This window comes from Furipterus horrens, unplaced genomic scaffold, assembly GCF_987537825.1.
Source record: "Furipterus horrens unplaced genomic scaffold, mFurHor1.1.pri manual_scaffold_13, whole genome shotgun sequence".
NCBI classification, from domain to species: domain Eukaryota; kingdom Metazoa; phylum Chordata; class Mammalia; order Chiroptera; family Furipteridae; genus Furipterus; species Furipterus horrens.
The window spans coordinates 14,488,989-14,509,436 of record NW_028327183.1 but is presented as its reverse complement, the minus strand read 5'-3'; the positions used below and the strand labels follow the sequence as shown (position 1 = coordinate 14,509,436).

Below are 20,448 nucleotides of genomic sequence, written 5' to 3'. Positions count from 1 at the left end.
AGTCCCTGCCAGGAGCACCAGGGGGTGCTGCCTGCTCGGTCATTTCCTCCCTGGCCCACCCCAGTTTGTACCCTCCAAAGCCCAGCTAGGGAGGTGGACACGGGGCGGTGGAGGAAAGGAAGGGGTTTCTTTTCAGCAGGAGCGTGGGAGCTCTTCCAACATCCGGGTCCTAAACTGGAGGACCTAATCTGTTGCTTCTAACAAGAAGACCGTAACCGCATTGAGTACCCAGGAACTGTTAAAGGGGTGGAAAAACAAACACCGCAGATGGGCCTAGACACCCTTCTTTGCGGCAGCAGTTTCTCAGCTTTTATGAGGTTTAGGCTGGGACAGGGCCAAAACGTGGGGATATATTCTCAGGGGGCAGCCTCTGGGTAAAGCCTGACCCCCAAGGGTTTCATGGAGGAGTGGAGTGGACTCATGAGCAAAGGCCAGGTATGTGTGGGTCCTTGCGTCAGTATACATTCTCCCTGACCTAGAGTCTGGGGAGGGGGAACCACTAGGAGAGAGAGAAGCTAGTCTTCAGGGCAGCGAGGGGTCAGAAGTTCATGGGTCATGGTCCTGAGAAGCATGCTTCCTTTTAAGAGACCAGGGACCACCTTGGCTGATGTGGCTCAGTGAATTGAGTGTCAGCCTGTGAACGGAAAGGTCACCGGTTCGATTCCTAGTCAGGGTACATATCTGGGTTGTGGGCCAGGTCCCCAGTTGGGGGCTGGTGAGAGGCAACCAATTGATGCATCTTCCGCACATCAATGTTTCTCTCCCTCTCTTTCTCCCTCCCTTCCCCTCGCTCTAAAATTAAATAATTAAAAAATAAAAATAGCCCTGGCTGGTGTGGGTCAGTGGATTGAGGCCACCGGTTCGATTCCTAGTCAGGGCATATGCCTGGGTTGCAGGCCAGATTCCCGGTTGGGGGGCACGCAGGAGGCAACAATGCATTGATGTTTCTCTCCCTCTTTCTCCCTCCCTTCCCTTCTCTCTAAAATTAAATAAATAAATCTAAAAAAAAAAAAAGACCAAGGATCTAGATTCTGGAAGGTTCACAGGAGGAGATTAACTTTTTTTCATACAGTACAATCTAATTAAACTCCATTTATGAGATAAGGAACAGCCTCTGCCCTGCTCACAGCTCAGCTGTCAGAGGAGAAATAACCATGAGTAGGTGGGAGATACTAGGCAGAGTCCCTTGGTTTCTTTCCTATCTCCAGCTACCCCTCTGCACCTTGGGGCTCAGAGACAGTGGGAGCACCCTCCCATCTCCCTTTGCTGAGGTCCACCAAGGACTAGGACCAAGCGCCAAGTAGAAATTAAATATTAACAACTTGGGGGCAGCCATCTTCCCTTAAGCAACAGGCCCATGGTGTGATAGTGAAGGGCTGACAGGGGAGAACATAAAACCCACACTTTTAGGTTGAGAATTCAATTATTGTCTCACATACTATGGCCAAGTGATCAAGAACGCAGGTTCGGGGAAGCAGACTGCCTGAATTCAACTCCTGACTCCACCTTCTTACCAGCTGTTTGACACTGAACAAGTTACTCAACCTTTCTGGGCTTCCAGTTCCAGCCCAAGCTGGAGCTTACTGACTTACCTTAAAGTGTTGCTGTAAGGATTAAATATTGAGACGTGCTCACAACAGTGCCTGGCACCCAGTGAACATTCACATTTGCCAAGTCCACCATGGCAACCCCAGGACTCCAAAACAGAACCACAGAAAACCCGCTTCACTGGGATTTTTCAGTTTAGAATGACAAGTAGGAGAAATAAAAAAGGGACAGACTGCTAAAGGGCTCGAGTTGTCCCCCAGGCTGAGGCACTCTCGAGGCCAGCAGCCACACTGGTGGCATCAGTCCCTATTTCTAGTGAGTGCTCTGGGGGCAGGCAGAGGGCTACTGAGGGGCAAACCAGGATCAGCGTGGAGATCAGGACAGCGGTGCTGGACGAACCATAATCCCCTGTAACTGCTGGTGGTCAGGGCGGCAGTGACAAAACAAACAGAACTGCTATCAGAGACCAAGTAAACACATGAGCCTCAGCTCCAACTAGTCACAGTGACTCAGTGAGAGGGGGAGAGGACTTCACCTTGTTCAATCCCTCCTCTGTGTTCCAGACAGCATGACACCCTGTGGGCGCTCAGGAAATGCTAAAAGCTCATAATGAGGAATAAGCCCCGCCTGCTCCAGTAGCACAGGCTGAGTAGCCAGGCTGCATGTCCCAGGGCTGCCGCAATGCTCCCTCAGATGGTTTTCAAAAGACTAAAATCCTGTTCAAGAGCAAGAGAGGGCTTGGTGCCTGCTGAACTGGGCAGCAGTGGACGGCAACACCATTTAGGTGTGACTATTTCTTCACTCCAGCACCCACCATGGTTTCACAGTGGCAAAGACTGCTGCAGACAGGCCAGGTAACTTGCCCGTAAGTCCTCAGGTGTGGACTAAGTGAGAACTGGCTTTTGCTGAAGTTTTTATTTAAAGATTTTATTATTTTTAGAGTTGGGAAGGGAGGGGGAAGGAAAGAGAAACACTGATGTGATCTATCGGTTGCCTCTCATATGCACACTGACCAGGGCTGAACTGGCAATCCAGGCATGTGCCCTGACCGGGAATTGAACTGGCGACCTTTCTTTTTGTGGGATGATGCCCACCCAACTCAGCCACACCAGTCAGGGTTGAAAGTTTTATTTTTAATGAAGTCACACAGAATTATCATAAGCTATGCAATGGGGGGTCCCTTTTCAGCCTTAACACCCACGAGCATGTCACTTTTCCTGTCCTCCTGCCATCCAAAACAAATCCATCTTTAAACTTTCAAACATTTGAGTGTGTACGTAGAGAAATGAAAAGCTCTGCTGAAGATAAACATCTCAGTTCTACCAATTTTTTAAAGTATGTTTTATTGGTTATGTTGTTACAGTTGTCCCAATTTTTTCCCCCTTTGTTCCCCTCTGCCCAGTACCCTCCTTCCCTTCAGCAATCCCACTCCCCTTAGTTCATGTCCATATATGTTCTTTGGCTTCGCCCTTTCCTATATTATTCTTAACTTCCCCCTATTTTGTACCTACCAATTATGATTCTTAATCCCTGCACCTTTCCATTTCTCTCCCTTCCCTTTCCCAGATGATAACCCTCCAAAATCATCCCCATACCTATGATTCTGTTCCTATTCTGGTTTGCTTAGTTGGATTTTTGGTTTTTTTTTAGATTCAGTTATTGATAGTTGTGAGTTTGTTGTCATTTTACTGTTCATAGTTTTGATCTTCTTTTTCTTAAGTAAGTCCCTTTAACATTTCATATAATAATGGCTTGGTGGTGATGAACTCCTTTACCTTTACCTTGTCTGGGGAGCACTTTCTCTGCCCTTCCATTCTAAATGGTAGCTTTGTTTGATAGAGTAATCTTGGTTGTAGGTTCTTGCTTTTCATCACTTTGAATACTTCTTGCCAGTCCCTTGCCTGCAGTTTCTTTTGAGAAATCAGCTGATAGTCTTATAGGCATCCCTTTGTAGGTAACTCTCAGCTTTTCTCTTGCTGCTTTTAAGATTCTCTCTTTATCTTGAAACTTCGGCATTTTAATGATGGTGTGTCTTGGTGGGGTCCTCTTTGGGTCTAGCTTGTTTGAGACTCTGTGCTTCCTGGACTTGTATGTCTCTTTCCTTTGCCAAATTCGGGAAGTTTTCCTTCATTACTTTTTCACATATGCTTTCAATTTTTTGCTTTTCCTCTTCTCCTTCTGGAACCCCCATGATTCAGATGTTGGCACGTTTAAAGTTGTCCCAGAGGTCCTAAACTGTAAGGAACTGCTCCTTGTGGTTTAGGGAATTGTAGCCCCGGCCTGAGCATGACTGCCGCTGGCACCCTGGCTATGCTTGTCTTTAAGTCTCAACATAAGGCTGCGTGTGAAACAACTGCAAGCCACTCAGAGGGTTGCCAGGGGAATTAGATTTAAAGAACGCTGAATATGCTTTAGAACTTGCTCTGCTTTCTTTGTAACATAAACAGTCTCTAGCACCTAATGCCAGTGTGGCATCAAGATGTTTGATAGACCCTGACAGGCTGGTCACCGTACCCTCTGTACCAGTACATGTGATCTGTTACTGTCGACTGTAATCCTAATGCCTCCAAGCTATTGATGATTCATGAATCTTGACCTTGTCTCTCTCATGTGTATCCTCCTCAATAAAAGGCATGAGGAAAGGTCTAATCGCTGTTCTCCACTAGAGGCAGCCACCTTCCTTCCCCCAGACATAAAAGTTTGTCCATCGGACATAATAAAGTGTCCTGGGTAAAAGTTTGTTCTGCCACGGTCAGGGCAGCTTCCAACTGAGCCTAGGGTGTGTGAGGCGCATCCACCTCACTAAACCTCTCATTTCTTTTCAATTCTTGGTTTCCTCATTCTGTCCTGGTTGACTGTTTTTTTCTTCCTTATGTTCCAAATCATTGACTTGAAACCCGGTTTCCTTCCCTTCACCATTGGTTTTCCTTCATTTCATTTACCATAGCTTTCACTTCTTCCCTTATGCGTTTGCCGTACTTAAAGCATATCTGTCAAGCCTGTGAGCATCTTTATCACCAGTGTTTTGAACTCTACGTTAGGTTGGCTGTATCCTCGTCTGTCAGGTTGGCTATCTCCTCGTCACGTAGTTCTCCCACTGGAACCTTGATCCATTCCCTTTTGGGCCATACTTCTCTGCCTCCTCATCTTGACAGGCTCCTGTGCTTGCCTCTGTGTCTTAGATAGAACTGTCGCATCTGTTATGTTGTAAGGAGTGGAGCCTTAGGTATCACCAGTACAGGGCAACCCATTTCACCACGTTGCGGCGCTGTATGTGGGGGAGGGGTCTGAGAGTGAATAATGCGGCTTGCTCAGCACTCTCCCCTTTTGCAGGCTTTTCTCCCACTTCTGTATGGGACTGGTGCCCCTTCACCTGTTGCCCTGGTTGTTGTTCCCAGAATAGGTGGGTCTGTGGACATTCTAGGACCGTGGGGACCCTCTAAACAAGCGGACTCTGCTGAGAGACCAGCAGTTTCTTCCTCTACCCCAACCCCCACTGGTTTGCAGTCAGAAGCACTGAGGCTTGATTTTCTCCAGCGCTGGGACTGTGAGCTTCGTAGTCTGGTCTGGTGCTGGGAGCACTCCCCAGGTGTCCCTGTTTTTTAAAACGTGAGACCGAACTTTCTGCCGACCTGCCACTGCCACCACTGTTGCTGCCACCACACTGAGTCCTCTCCACCCCTCTACCTGTCTGGATGAATATTTCTTCTTTATATTCTTTGTATGTCGGACTTCCATGCAGCTCAATTTTCTGGAAATTCTAGTTATCTCTAGTTTTGAGGTAGTTGTATTCCTTCTTAGTTGTGGAGGAAGACGTAGGTCTGTCTAGGCCTCCATCTTGGCCAGAAGTCTGCAGACTTTCTATTATAAATTCTTAACAACTGATAAGAGCTATGTGCCAATGAGACACTTTTGGTAAGGGGTATTCTGGTCCCTGTTGGGGGCTAGCCCATGGATGGGCTGGAGACCCAATGCTCTGCCTGGTTTAGCCTTGAGACCCCATATAATGTTTTCCCGGAGGCCTGACTACATGGGACAGCACAGTCCAGCCAAAGGCTACATATATATTGTCCTTTGTTACCTCACTGAAAATTGGTTAAAAATCCCTAAAATTAGCCCTGGCCAGTGTGGCTCAGTTGGTTTGAGCGTAGTCCTGTAACTGAAAGGTTGTGGGTTTGATTCCCAGTCAGGGAACACAGATATCTAAGTTGTGGGTTCAATCTCCCTGGTCTGGGTGTATACAGTCCCTGGTAATGGCACAAACAGGAGGCAACCAATTGATGCTTCCCTCTTGCATCAGTTTCTCTTTCTCCCTTCCTCTTTCTAAAAAACAATGAAAAATGTCCTCCAACCCTGGCTCGTGTGCCTGCAAACTCAAGTGTTGTGGGTTCAATTCCCAGTCAGGGCACATGCCTGGGTTGCGGGCCAAGTCCCCAGTAGGGGGTGCACGAGAGGCAACCACACTTTGATGTTTCTCTCCCTTGCCCTTCTCTAAAAATAAAATCTTAAAAAAAGAAAAAAAGAAAAGTGTCCTCTAGTGAGGATAAAAAAACAAAAACCCTCCCCTAAAATTAATGGCTGCAGCTTTCGCCTAAAAATGGCCAGCAGGAGCATGCTGCTGCCTGGTCCCTGGTGCGTAAAGCTCCTAAGACAAGTCCCCTTGCATCCTGCTTCCGGTGGTGCTAACAAGCAGCTGTGCTGTCCAGGAGTCTCCCCTCTCAAATCAATTTCTCTAGGGCAGACTGGGCCCAGCTTCTCTGTTCCCCTGCACTTGGCAGAGCTGAAGGTACTGATCCCAACCCTTTTTTGAGCTGAGATTCTGAGGACAGAGCTTCCCATCAGAATGTTCTGCTCTAAGCTCTGTGGCCCACCGCCTCTCCCATGGGGAATCCACTCCCTAAAGTGGATCATGGAGGCTTGCAGACATCCATCCACTCACACACTCTTTTGGGGAGTTAAAACTTGCAGCAGGATGCACTTAGTATCCCATCATCTGCCAAGATCATCTCCCATCTGCTAGAGAGGAAGTGGCCACACAGCCTGCCTGTACCTTAGGCCTGTACCACCTGAGGCCATGCATGCAAGCCCCCTCTGGGCCCCTCCATTAGGCAGGAATCGCTCAAGACAGTGTTTGGAGCACTTGTTAATCCATTATGATTTATTAGCTGTACAGCAGTAGATCCTCCTCCCCAGCTTCCAATCCCATCACATATTTATTACAGGTCTCATGTTGGTGTCCTAAAATAATGAAAAATATCACACAGTACAGCTAAATACAAAATGCATCAACCTAGAGTCTGATAGCTAATTGATGGCTCTCTTAAAAGCAATACACAGAAGCAAAAAGTGTTTGAAATCAACAAGACTTGAGGCTCTCTAAAAAACACATTTTAAACATGTGACAGTTCATGTGCAAGAATCATTCTTTAGTTGGTGCTGCTTCACATTATTACTTTTGTTTTGAAGATCCAAAGTTTAAATTACTGACCTAGTAAAATTTTCTGGTCCAGCTTTTAAGGGCTGCTGTGACCCACTCATAATCACCCTTCTGCTTTAACAGAGGATTAATAAAACACAAAATTTAGCTACAAACAGAGTAAAGAAAATGTGGATGGGAAATCATAACTGAAATTTAATTGTACAAGGTTCAAATGTTGGCTCCATGGGCTGGAAATCACGATCTTCCACATGGGTGTCCGTTTCTAGCAGGCAGCAGTCTGGGTGCTGTTCTGCTACATGATTGTGATCCAATTCCTTGTCAACATTTACACACTACAGAGTCCGTGGTAACTTAATTTGCAAGTAATTAAAATGCTGGGTTTTCTTACACTGCACTTCTTTCCAACCTCTTAATTAATGGAAAAGATTAAAATGTAAAAAAAGTTATTTACAAGCTTGACCATACCAGAAACTCTGCCAAGAAAAAGGCAAAGCCTTCAGGACAAAAACCGATCGTAGCATGCTGTATTATTGGTGTGCAGCCGACTCCAAGCAAAGGGAGTCAGGGAAAAAGCAAAAGCAAAAACCAGTTTAAAAGTCTAAGTCCTTCCCAAGTCTGCATTTACAATTAAAAACTCTCCTGGGAAGAAGACCATAGAACTCTGGGAAACCCGGTGGCCATTTCTGGAGTGGTTTACCATAGCAAGAGAGAGGGTTCAATGTCTCTGTTTCCATTTAAGAAAACCAGTTAGGCGTCAACACTGTCCTCAGCACTTCACAGTAAACCCTCAGGGACTCAGAACATTCCATGATTTGCTAACATCAAACAGCAAGTTCTAGTTAAATCACATTTTTCTAACATCATCCTTGAAGTTTTAGTTCTCAGTATGTTTGGTAAAATGGTGTAAAATGGTGCTTTTCCCAAAGCCAAAAGAAGAAAAAAGGGAGAAAAATTAAGATGCAGGCCGCTTAAACACAGCCCAGAGCAGTCCTGGTGGTGACAACGCCCTGCCATCACCGGTCCATCATGCTGAGGATCATCTCGGGGGTGAGGTCTCCGTTGGGGGCGTCTGTGGCAGCTGGCTGGGCCTCCTCTTCCTCCCCCTCCACAGGCTCTGCGTCTGGCTCTTTTTTGACTTCAACTATAATGTTCTCAATTGCACCTGTATTCTGGTCCTCAACCTGGATGATAGCTGTTGCTGGCAAAAAAGAGCACGAACAAAAAACAAAAAACAAAAAACAAACACACACACACACACACAAAAAAAAAAAACACTCCATTAAAGCCCCCAATGATTGCAAAGGTCCTTCGGACTTCACACTGAATAAGCAACTAGCAATATAGGAAAGGCTTAGTAGTGATACACAGCAAGTCAATAAAAGATTTTATGATCTAAAAGGTGGCCATACATAAAGCCCCAGTACTCTAGAAATTATCAAAGAACAAAATGCTGGTATTCATCTTCACATGCCTCCCAAATTACATATTAAAAAGCCTTAGTATACCTTTATGTCATACATTTGGCCTTTACAACAGCCTAAGACAGGCAAAAGATACAGACAGCATGTGACCAGGATCACAGAATGTGTGATATAGGTCTGTTTTAGAGGTGACCACCTAGAGCAAGAACCCCAGGTTTTTTATTCTGAAGCTCTGCCACACCCAGGTCCTCCCACCAATGTGTTCACTCAGGTGCGTGTATGTGAAACGGTTGACAGGATCTATAGTTAACCCCCCTGCTGTGATATACACCTATACGTGAGGTTCAGTAATCACATTAAAGAAGTAGATTAAACCTACACAGGTTTGTTAAAACAAACATGCCAGCTTTCAGGAGATCTAGGGCAACACATGAGTAGCACGGAGACCTGAGTTTCCCAGAGCCTGCTGTCACAAGAGCTGAGTCTAGTACAGGACTGCTGCCCACTGTCATATGTGGTGTGATGTGAAGGGTGAACACCTCCTATGCGCTCTCGTAAGTCAGAATGCCAGCAACTAAATCCGCAGGCCTGGATTTCTTAAGAGGAGGGGCAGCCTCAGCACAGAAATTGCTTTCTTGCTCCATTCTTTTAAGTTTGGCTGTTTCATATTTATTACTACATCAATTCTGCCAGTTGACCATGTCTTTGGTTGTTTTGTAAAACCTTCCCACATTAACAGGATCCATCTTGTAGAACACAAGCCCCCTTCTATGCTAAACTTTCTTTCACTGAAACGTTAACAGGCCTCAGTTATTCCCCAGTAAAAATGAAAAAGAAAAAAAAAATTGCTTCCTAAGAGTTTGTACCTAGCATGGCCTTAAATTGCTCTCATGGCTTAGTTCCCATCTTCCCAAAGAACAAGGACCTGCCAGGATGCCAGCCAGTTACTGAGCTGAGACAAGTAACTTACGCTGGGTTTGTTTGGGTTGGTTGGTTCTGCCAGGGGGGCGTCCTCTCCGCTTCTTGGTGGGTGGTGGGGCTGGGGTCACAGGTTGAGGTTCTGGCTCGGGTTCAATTTCCACAGCGGGTTCCTCTTCATCCTCATTGTCATCCAGGTCTGGCTCAGCATTTTCTTCGCATGAAACCAGGGAGAACAGGTGGTGGAAGAAAATAACACAAATCATCATATACTCTGTGAAGTTTAGTTATGTATTTATTTTCACCTAAATAAAATATTTTATTTATTTTTAGAGAAGGGAAAGGGGATTTGAGAAAGAGGGAGAGAAACATCAACATGTGAGATAAACATCAATTTGTTGCCTCTCACATGCTCCCCAACTGAGGACCTGGCCTGCAACCCAGGCATGTGCCCTGAATGAGAACCGAACTGGCAACCTTTCAGTTCACAAGCCAGCACTCAATCCACTGAGCCACGACAGCGAGGGCATTATTTATTTATCTTCAGAGAGAGGGGAAGGGAGGAAGGGAGGGAGAGAAACATCGATTGGTTGCCTCTTGCACGCCCCCCCACTGGGTACCTGGCTCACAGCCCAGACATGTACCCCAACAGACAGAATCGAACCGGCAATCCTTTGATATGCAGGTAACCGCTCAATCCACTAACCCACACCAGCCAAGCCTATTTTTAAAATGATTTTGCTGAAAATTTTGCTATCAGCCATAACAGGGTAAACTGGTATTATGGCAGAATTAATAAGCAAATGAACTTGACTACTGTTTATCATATTTTATGTGGATTGGATATTTCTTCTTTAGCTTTAGACATCAGAATACTGAGTTTCAAAGTATTAGAGAGGAGACTACGCCTCATGTCAGTCATATAACAAAACCACAAATAGTGTTTAAGTTGAAAATAAGACAAATATTGCCTCTACTAAACAAGGATAAAGCAGGACATAAACCTGAGATGGAGCCCTGAAGATGTGGTCCTGTTCATCTCTTGAGTGAGTGGAGGGGTGTGTGTTAGGTATGTGTAAGACAGAAGTTCCTGACGCATGGTGAATGATGTCCTGTTTATTTTTTATTTTTTAATATTTTATTTATTTTTAGATAGACAGGAAAGGAGAAAGATATAGGGAGAGAAACATTGACATACAAGAGAAACATCAACTGGTTGCCTCTCATATGCTCCCAACTGGAGACCTGGCCTGCAACCCAGGCATGTGCCCTGCCCGGGAATTGAACTGCCGACCTTTCAGTTGCAGGCCAGCAGCGCTCAATCCACTGAGCCACACCAGCCAGCGCAGAGGTCCTGTTTACTAGGAGGATTACTGATGGGCTTTTGTAAGACCAAGTTTTTAGACTTAATTTAATTCCCAGTTTAATTTAAGTACCAAATCCAAAGGATCATTCTTAACTCCCTTACTTCGTCCCTAATGCCATAATCACTTAAAAGGAAAGGGAACTACCGTAGAAAGAATATTGATGAGGAACCTGATAATATGGCTTTGAGCCCCAGATCTCTTACTAGGTATGACACCTAAGACAATAACCACACTGGACCTTAGCTTCCTTGTGTAATTTCTAAAGGTCCCAACCTACTTAGTAGTAATCTGAGGATCAGAAGGTTTGAGATAATACATGTGATCATGCTCTGTAACTTACACTCTACTACACAAACACAGCTGTACTGACACTGTACACCACAATTTAAAATTTCTCTGTTATTCCATTTAGGCTTCGTTATTTAATAAGAGGTGTCACCTCATTTTAGAAAAAAAGTGAGAAGCTAAGTGATCTATCTGTAAGGCACAGCTAAGCCACAGCAGGGGGAAATCAAACCTCTGACCTCAATTTGGAGCTGTTCTACTGCCTACCCCTGCAGGCAGCCCACAAGTTCTTGTTACCCCTCCCTCATTTCCGTGGCACAAGTCGTACCCTGCTTGCCTTCCTCCAAGAAGCACAGGTTACAAACACATTCTCTTCCTCTGGAAACCAAATGTTTAATAAGTTTAAAACTCTATAGTTAAATGCCTGATCTTCAGGACAAAATAGATTACTTATCAAGTGACTGAAATCCTAAATGAAAATGTGGGGAACACGCTAAAGTGTGGCAGTGTGTCAAGAACTTCCCTACTGAACTTATTCAAACCCCTTATTGCCCAAGTTGGCTGAATGCCTAGAAAACCAACTGAATTCAGTCAGAATTGGGGATGAAGGCACACAAAAAAGGTTAGTAGGGTCAAAGGCTAATTGGCTTGGAGAAATTTTGACAAAAAGCTTTGAAAATAGCAGTAGATTCTATTGGTCAATCTCTGCAGAATGCCCACAGGCAGAACTTTTGGGAGGAGACAAATATGCCTGCTTGGCCTTTGTAAGCAGTGGGATGAGAAACCCAGACGTGAGAGACTAGTGTTAGGTATGAGGCCCAGAACCAAACTGTGGTCTACAAACTAGCAATGTAGAAAACAAAAGGAGGAATTATGGAAATGTAATAGGAACTCTTTAGCTGAAAAAAAATGTCTCTGGAAGCCCTAGCTGGTGTGGCTCAGTAGATTGAGTGCTGGCCTGTGAACCAAAGGGTCACAGGTTCAATTCCCAGTCAGGGCACATGCCTGGGTTGCGGGCCAAGTCCCCAGTTGGGGGCATGCAAGAGGTAACCACACATTGATGTCTCCCTCCCTTTAAAAATAAATTAATAATATCTTTTAAAAAAGAAAAACCAAAACTGTACTGTTAAAAAACTGCTTCTGGGAGACTTCTGGTCAAGGTGGCAGCATAAGTAGACATGGCTCACTCCTTTGCACAACCACATCAAAATTACAACTAAAATATAGAACATCCATCACTCAGAACTGTCAGAAATTAAGTTGAATGGAAGTCTGACAACTATGGAATTGAAGAAACCACATCCATCCAGACTAGTAAAATGGGCACAGATGTGGAATGGGCTGCTCCCTCACCCACGTGTGGTAGATAAAAATTCAGGAGCTTTATCTCAGGAGTGAGGAGTCCCAGCCCCACCCCAGACCCCCAGCCCAGGGTTCCAGAGCCAGGAAGATAAGTCCCCATAACTTCTGGCTGCCAAAGCCAGTGGAGATTGAGTCAGTGGAAGAAACTGCTAGAGCCACAAGCAGTTCCTCTTAAAGAACCCACACACGGACTCACCTACTCAGACTCATTCCCTCTGAGCTCCAGCACCGGGGTAGCAGCTTGAAAGATACCAATGTCATACAGGGAGGGACTGAAGTGTCTGGCATCAAGGCCAGCAGAGACCATTGTCTCCTTTCTAAACTCTCCCCTCACAGAGCCGGGAAGCTGGTGCCATACCTGAAACTCCATCAAGCTGGCTAACACTGCTTGACCCACCTTGGAGATCCCCAGAGTCTGCCCCTCACTCAACTTACAGGCCCACCCAAGCTTCTTTTCTACACGAATGGCTGGTCCTGGCTCACACTTCACAACTTCCTAAATCCTATCAATCAAGCAACAGCTGGCTTCAGTGAGCCCCAGGCCTGGCACCAGCAGCAGCCAGCTTAGATAGCTTAGATTTAACAGCTTGGCTCCACCTGGGAATCTCCAAGACCAGCACAAGTAGCAGTCATCTCAGATTGCTTTAGAGCTCAGACAGGGTGCCCCAAGCAAAACACAGGTGGGAGCTGACCTTGGTCTATACCACTTGGGAAACCCCAGGGCCAGCGCACCCAGTGGACAGCTACAGAGCACCACCACCCTGCCCCTGCATAGCTGATTCTCCACAGAGGGCAGAGGCTGGTTGTCAGTGGTCAAAGCCAGTCCCTATAGCTTACTGGCCTGGGTAAATCCCCACTATTGATCTGCCAACAGCAACCAAGACTCAACTACAAGAGAAGGGAGTACTCATCCCACATGGAGGGCACACCTTGAGTATACAGCTTAGGTGATAGGAGAGGCTGTGCCACTGGACCGTACAGGACACCCACTACATTAGGCCACACTACCAAGACATAGAGTCAAAGCAGCCCTACCTAATATATAGAAACAAATAGAAGGAGGCTGCCAAAATGAGGAGACAAAGAAACGTGCCCAAATCAAAGAACAGATCAAAAGTCCAGAAAGGGCAAAATACAACCTATCAGATGTAGAGTTCAAAACACTGGTTATAAAGATGCTCAAGGAACTCAGTGAGAACCTCAGCAGCATAAAAAAGATCCAGTCAGAAATGAAGGATATGCTAATTGAAATAACAATTTACAGGGCAAAAACAGTAGAGCAGATGAAGCCAAGAATCAAATCAACGGTTTAAAACATAAGGAAACAAAAAACAACCAATCAGAACACAAGAAGAAATCCAAAAAAATGAGGATAGTATAAGCAGCCTCTGGGACTACTTCAAGAGGTACAACATTCACATCATAGGGGTGCCAGAGAAGAGAAAGAGCAAGAATTGGGGAATCTGTTTAAAAAAATAATGGAAGAAAACTTTCCTAATTTAGTGAAGGACATAGAAATGCAAGTCCAGGAAGCACAGAGTCCCAAAAAAGATGGATACAAAGGGGCCCACTCCAAGACACATCATAATTAAAATGCCAAAGGTTAAAGATAAAGAGAGAACCTTAAAAGCAGCAAGAGAAAAGAAGTTAGTTATCTACAGGGGAGTTCCCATAAGACTGTCAACTGATTTCTCAAAAGAAGGCTTACAGTCTAGAAGGGACTAGCAAGAAATATTCAAAGTCAAGCAAAGCAAGGACCAATAGCCAAGACTCTACCCAGCAAAGTTATCATTTAGAATCGAAGGTCAGATAAAGTCCTTCCCAGACAAAAAAAAAAAAAAAAAAAAAAAACTAAAGAAGTTTATCATCTCCAAACCATTATTACATGAAATAGTAAAGGAACTTACTTAAGAAAAAGATCATAACCATGAACAATAAAATGGTAAAAATACGTATCTCTCAACAATTGAATCTAAAAAACAAACTAAGCAAACAAGAAGAACAGAGACAGAATCATGGACACAGAGATGAGGGAATTAAGAAGTACAAATAGGTAGTTACAGAATAGCCATGGAGATGTAAGGTACAGTATAGGAAATGGAGTAGCCGAAGAACTTACACGCATGACCCATGGACATGAACAATGGTGGCGTGATACCTAAGGGAATAGGGGGTGCTAGGTGGAGGGGTGCCAAGGGGGAAAAATCAGGACAACTGTAATAGCATAATCAATAAAATATAATTAAAGAATAAAATTTAAAAAATGCTTCTGGTGAATTACAATTAGGGTCTGAGCTACAGAAATGAACAGAGCAGCACTATGGGAAAGAGGGAACACCTTGAAACTCTGCAACTAAGAGCAACTGCAGGGACCCTCAAGTTCAAGGTTATCTGTGGGTCTCTGGTGGTATCTGGAGCCTTCTGACCTTCCTTGGCACCTCCCAAAGTCCACACATTTTCTTAGCCAAACAAAGGAGTTCCCCCAAAATAGATTCTTGGCAGAGAGTGATGTATCTTTTTATAAAAATTAAGCACACTGACATTTTAAAGGAGCTATTCATCTAAAACTGAAGATACTGCTTAAAATATACTTCGCACTAAAAAAGGCAGCAAAAATAATGCTTACTGGATGACTGTTCTCCCCCAAAAGCTAAAGGTCTGAATAGAAAAGTCAAAGTTTTGCTAAAATAAACAAAAATTAAAGGGAACTTCTTACAGATCTAAACATTAAAAAAACCTACTGTTTTCATGAGCAAGTTTTACAATAAGACCAATAAAGTGACAAAGTCCTTTAAATATTCAATTTTCAAAAATTTCATTCCCTTCCCACTATTTCTAACTAACAAGAAACATGGAAAACAAAGTAAGGAATCCTTGGAAATACATTAGGATTCTCTCTAGACTGACGGTGCTTCTGGAGAACTACATTTCCCAAAACAAAACTGCTCTCCTTTCCTTTCCATAAAAAGCTTATCTGTAGTCACAGATGTGCCTTCTCAACTGGGTGCCAGTAGCCCGAGTATCCACATTATAGAACCTTACGCTTTGGAACAAATTTGTATCCTCCACTGTGATTCCCACATTACCAATACTCTCGTTCTCTCTCCCTCTTTATGAGTCCAACACCTCAAAGCATACCTTCTGCCTTGATTTCATTAGAAAGGCAGAAATACCCACAAGAGCATCAATGATAGGAATATAGGCAGTTTTAAATCATAAATGGAGAGATTAAGAAAGAGAAAGGCTGACTTTCACAAATTTATTCAACACATTTCAAGGCTATGCTGACAGAGGCAGTTAAACCAGAAATTGATCAAGGTACTTAAGCACCTTCTTCATCTCCATCAGATTAATTGCTCAAATATAGACCAGTTTCTTAAATGTAAAAGGCATGAACATAGAAAAGAAACTCTGCTGGTCTTAAAATGTCACTAATCTGCATAAACTGAGTAAAGATATTAATTTTGCTTTGACTTTAAATAACTATACATAAGTTATCATTAAGCAATTTCTAGAATGCCATGAGAAAAAAAGAAAAAGACAAAACTGCCCAAGGAACAAGCAAACTGTTGTTGTAAATACACACACACATTAGGAAGACAGGGCTTTAAAGAAAGAGTGACTGGCCTACTTCTACATCCCTAAGTCACTTACCACTGTCGGAGGAGTCTTCTTTTTTAGAGCGCATCTTTCTTTTTCTTCCACGTTTACTCTTCTTTGTTTCTCCTCCATTTTCCCCTTCTACACCATCTGGACCGGCACAGTTATCAGCATGTCTTGCCATGGTATTCTAACAAAAGGAACAAACCCTCTTTTACATTACTAAAAAAGTAAAGATCTGCATTGGAAGTTCTCTCTATTTTAGTTTAATAAAATAAAAAATAGGCTATCCATATTAAATCTGAATGTCTGCTAAAGTATGACCTAAACATGTTCTCCTTATTCAGAAGAAATGGTCTTCATTCAGAGGGGAAAGGGAGGGAGAGAGAAGGCAGGGAGAGAAAAAAGAGAGGCTCTCAGAAGATGAGGCTGGGTCCCCTGAGCAGAGGGCTCAGCGGCCTGCTGGCAGGAGGAGGAGGGGAGGATCAGACCCACTCCCTGTCCTGTGCAGACCTGACTAACTTGGTCCCAAAGGAAGATCGAAGACAGATTTATCAGGGAGTTCCCCATCAACAGAAGTGTACACATGTGGATACAACACTTGGAGGTGGGGATGACTCGCCTTTGCCAAAGGACAGAGCATCTCTATGTTTATTACCTCAGTGGGAAGAAATGCCCTGCTTTGAGGTGGAAGACCAAGAACATAATATTAAGAACCATTAACAAAGGGCGTAAAGCTCTGACTCTTACCCGGCGTGTGAATGTTTTCCCACACTTGGAACAGACAAAGGCTGCAGGGACAAAGTTGGGGTCATGATAGCGTTTGAAATGCATGTCGAGGAGCTGTTTCTGGCGGAAGGTTTTGTCGCAGTGGCTACAGGCGTAAGGCTTCTCCCCAGTGTGGGTGCGCTTATGCATGATCATGTGTCTTTCCTGAAAGAGAGCGAGGTGAGGAGGAGGCTGCAGAGCCTGTCACCAGGCTGCTACCCCAGCAACCACCTGTGTGCATATGGCTGACAGGGTTTTCTCTCCCAAGACCTAGGCCTGCTGGGAGGATAAACTGGTCTTTACTGGGGTGCAAAAATGCTTCCACAAATCCCAGGTAGATATGCTCTCTACTGCTGGGCTGATTCTCTAGATCATTCCCAAGCATCAGGCTCCAAGACCAGACTCTTCCCTTCTCTGAGGTCCCGAACTTAATTCCCACAGTTCTCAGAAAGAAGTCAGTAGTCTGCCTGAAGTGGGGGTGGAATCGGTAAGCTGTGATTGAATAAAACATCAGCTCGAGACTGAGATACAATCAACAGGACCTCTGGTGACATTCCTCATAAATTATAGTTTGAAAATATTACCCTTAAAAGCAGCCACCATACAAGGTATGTAAGAACCCTCTGATGAAACCTGACATCCATGTGCCATCTACTGCTTTGTAACTATGAGTCTCTACCTGTCTGCAAGCGTAATCACACTGGTCACACTTAAAGCGCTTCTCATTCTTGTGCGACTTCTGATGCTGGATGAGGGCATAGCGCTCATGAAACACAGCATCGCAGTATCTGCATTTCTTGCCTTGCTCAATATAGGAATGCTGCTTTCGCAAGTGGACACCTGAAAGCAAAATATAAAGCCGAGTCTAACTCGTGAAAACAAACAAGCATTTCATTTCAACAAGTTAATAATACAATTCTTCCTGTTTCTTAAAAATAATTACTCTGACTGCTATACAGAAAATGAATTAAGAGGAACAACAACAGATCTGAGATGACCAGTTAAGACGCTGAAACAGAACAGGTGAGAGGAGACGGAGGCCTGGACAAGGGTAATGGCAAAGGGTATGGAAGGGGAGAACTGATGAGAGGTCTGGGAAGTTGAATCAGCAGGACTTAGTGAAAGAATCTAGAGTGTAAAAGGGGAACGTGGCTGCCAGGGACAATCACCTGGTTTCTGGCTTAGAAAACCAAGTAGATGGTGGGGCCATTTACAGAAACAAGCAACAGTGGAAGACGTGCGTGTGTGTGTGTATGTGTGCGCGTGCGTGTGTGTGTAAGAGGTGTGGTCAAGGTTTGTTTAAAAAATTTTATTTATTTATTTTAGAGAAAGAGAAGGGAGGAAAAAAAGAGGGAAACATCCATGTGAGAAAGAAACATCCATTAGTTGCCTCTCATATGCCCCCAGCCGGGGACCTGGCAGAGAACCCAGGCCATGTGCCCAGACCAGGATTGAACTGGTGACCTTTCAGTTTGCAGGATGGTGCCCAACCCACTGAGCAACACCAGTCAGGGCTCAAGGGGGTTTTAAAGATTCAGTTTGGACATGGTGAATTTTGAATGTCAACAATATCAAAGTAGGGATAGGGATGGCAAGGTACAGATTGTTGTATAAACCTAACTCAAAGAAACATAAATTTGGGAGCTGCTAAAATTTGAGTGAGACCATAGGAGCTGATGAAATCACTAAGCAAAAAGTAAAAAATGAAAGAGTATGGATTTTTTTTTTTTTAATTTTAGAGAAAGAGGAAAGGAGAGAGAAAAGAGAGGGAGCGAAACATCACCTGACTGCCTCTTGCACATGCCCTGACAGGGAATGCAACTAGTGACCCTTAGCTTCATGGGACGGACGCCCAACCAACTGAGCCACACTGGTCAGGGCATGGGTCATGTTTTAAGAAATCTAAAGTTAAGACCAGTGAGAGGAAAAAGGGTCAAAATAAGAGAAGGCTGAGAAGGAATAGTCGGAGGAAATTAACTCAAAAGGATGTAGTGCCATGGAAGCCAAGGGAAAAAATTGTTGTAAGGAGGGCAAAACCAAAACCAAACAGACAAAAAGGGAAGAGGATACAGTCCATGACAAAGAATGATGCTAAGAGATCAAGGGAGATAGAAAGTGCAATGTTCCCTACCTTCTGCCATGTGGGGTCATTAGTGATCTTAGCAAGTCACTTTACAGAGTGATGGGTATAGGCCAGATGGGAGGGAAATTAGGAGCTGCTGGACAGAGGATGTGAGAGATGTAACTCTTTGTGAGGACTGGCTAGGTCAGTGATAAGAGTTAAATCTAGAGCCCTGACCCAGCATGGCTCAGTTGTTTGGGAGTCCTGCAAAGCAAAAGGTCTCCAATTTGATTCCTGGTCAGGGCACATGCCTGGGTTGCAGGCCCATCCCCATTGGGGCACCTGCGAGAGGCAACCGATAGATGATTCTCTCTCACACTGATGTTTCGCTCCCTCTTTCTTTCCCTTTGCCTCTCTCTAAAATTAAATCTTAAAAAAAGAAAAAGAAAAAAGGGAGATGTAGAAATGCTTAAGAGTTCAGAGAAAAGATCAAGGGTTGAGAACATGAGGAAGGTAAAGATGCAATAGGACTCAGGAACGTGGGATCAAGGCAAACACACAGGGACAGGCCACAGCTAACAAGAACGACATCAACTCTGTAGCAGCAGATGGGCAAAGAGATGATGAATGCAGGTGCAGGTAGGTTTTGTAACGGGAAATCTGGAGTTCCAACGTGCTGCTTTAATTTTATTGTTCAGTAGGAAAAGAGGTCATTTACTGAGACCAGGGAGACAGAAAGTAAGGGTGACTCACCTAACTGTTATGGTGCCTCCCACACAGCAGGCACTCAAACATTTGTGGAATGAATCAATGAACAAACTCAACAAGAGAATGGAGACATTCCTGAGAAAAACAAGCAGTTGGACTGCCCAGTAGCAGTAAGAGCCCAGTTGCATCTGGGATCATAAACTTATGGTGCTACCAACCAATCTGATTCAACCAAGGTAATATAGCAAACTTAAAGAGGGTCAACTCTAGGGAATGGAAATGAGGTAAGGAAAGGGATGATTCACTTTTTATAACACTAAGTATATGGAGGTGAATCTCGACTCTAGTAGGTCTTTCTCCAAAGCCCATGCTTTCCTGTGTCACAAAGTGATGAATTTTATGTACTGCATATTAGAGTGAAATTAAGCCAGCTTAAAAAAAAAACACAAATTTCTTTGGGATTAGTTTTGGAAGATAAACTTAAATAACCCAGACAGTGGCCTAATAGCTCACAAGTTTCCCTGGGGTATTACTGATTTAGAATTTATGGTAATTTCTATAGGGCAAGAACAATAATACTTTCATTTAACAGAGGACCATGCCTTTAAATCTATGTTGCTAATATGACCTGGGTACTTACATATTCTCCCCAATGTGAGACACAACTCAAGAGAACTTAAGCCCAACTTTGCTATTCATAAACTGTGTTATGTATCTTTTGGTTCAAGATACCTGTCTGGGCCTCAGGTCCATCACCTATAAAGCTAGAATACATGACTTGATGACGTCATATGGTTGTTGTGAAGATCGAAAGAGCAAAACTACTACTATTTGACAGCTCCTACGCAATTTGTAAAGTAAAAGGTAATTTGTAAAATACAGTAATTTATCTAAATGTCAAAATGTTTATAAGAATTATTTTCAAGGACAGAGAACAGACTGGGGCAATATTTTAAAAAATCTTCCTTT

The 20,448-nt window shown here is 44.0% G+C and overlaps 1 protein-coding gene across 4 annotated transcripts in view; it reads right to left on the bottom strand.

The window, feature by feature from the left end:
- Positions 1–6,678: 6,678 nt before the first annotated feature.
- CTCF (CCCTC-binding factor) overlaps positions 6,679–20,448 on the bottom strand; it is a 47,989-nt gene continuing 34,219 nt past the window's right edge. For 3 of the 4 annotated variants that reach the window (XM_090259570.1, XM_090259571.1, XM_090259572.1), the window contains 5 exons: positions 17,389–17,549; positions 16,692–16,874; positions 15,996–16,131; positions 9,380–9,541; positions 6,679–8,186 (listed from right to left, as the gene is read on the bottom strand). In XM_090259570.1, the coding sequence (XP_090115696.1) occupies positions 8,002–8,186; positions 9,380–9,541; positions 15,996–16,131; positions 16,692–16,874; positions 17,389–17,549 (827 nt within the window). In that variant the 3' untranslated portion in view covers positions 6,679–8,001. The remainder of the gene's footprint in view (positions 8,187–9,379; positions 9,542–15,995; positions 16,132–16,691; positions 16,875–17,388; positions 17,550–20,448) is intronic. The other variant, XM_090259573.1, reaches the window with a different exon arrangement.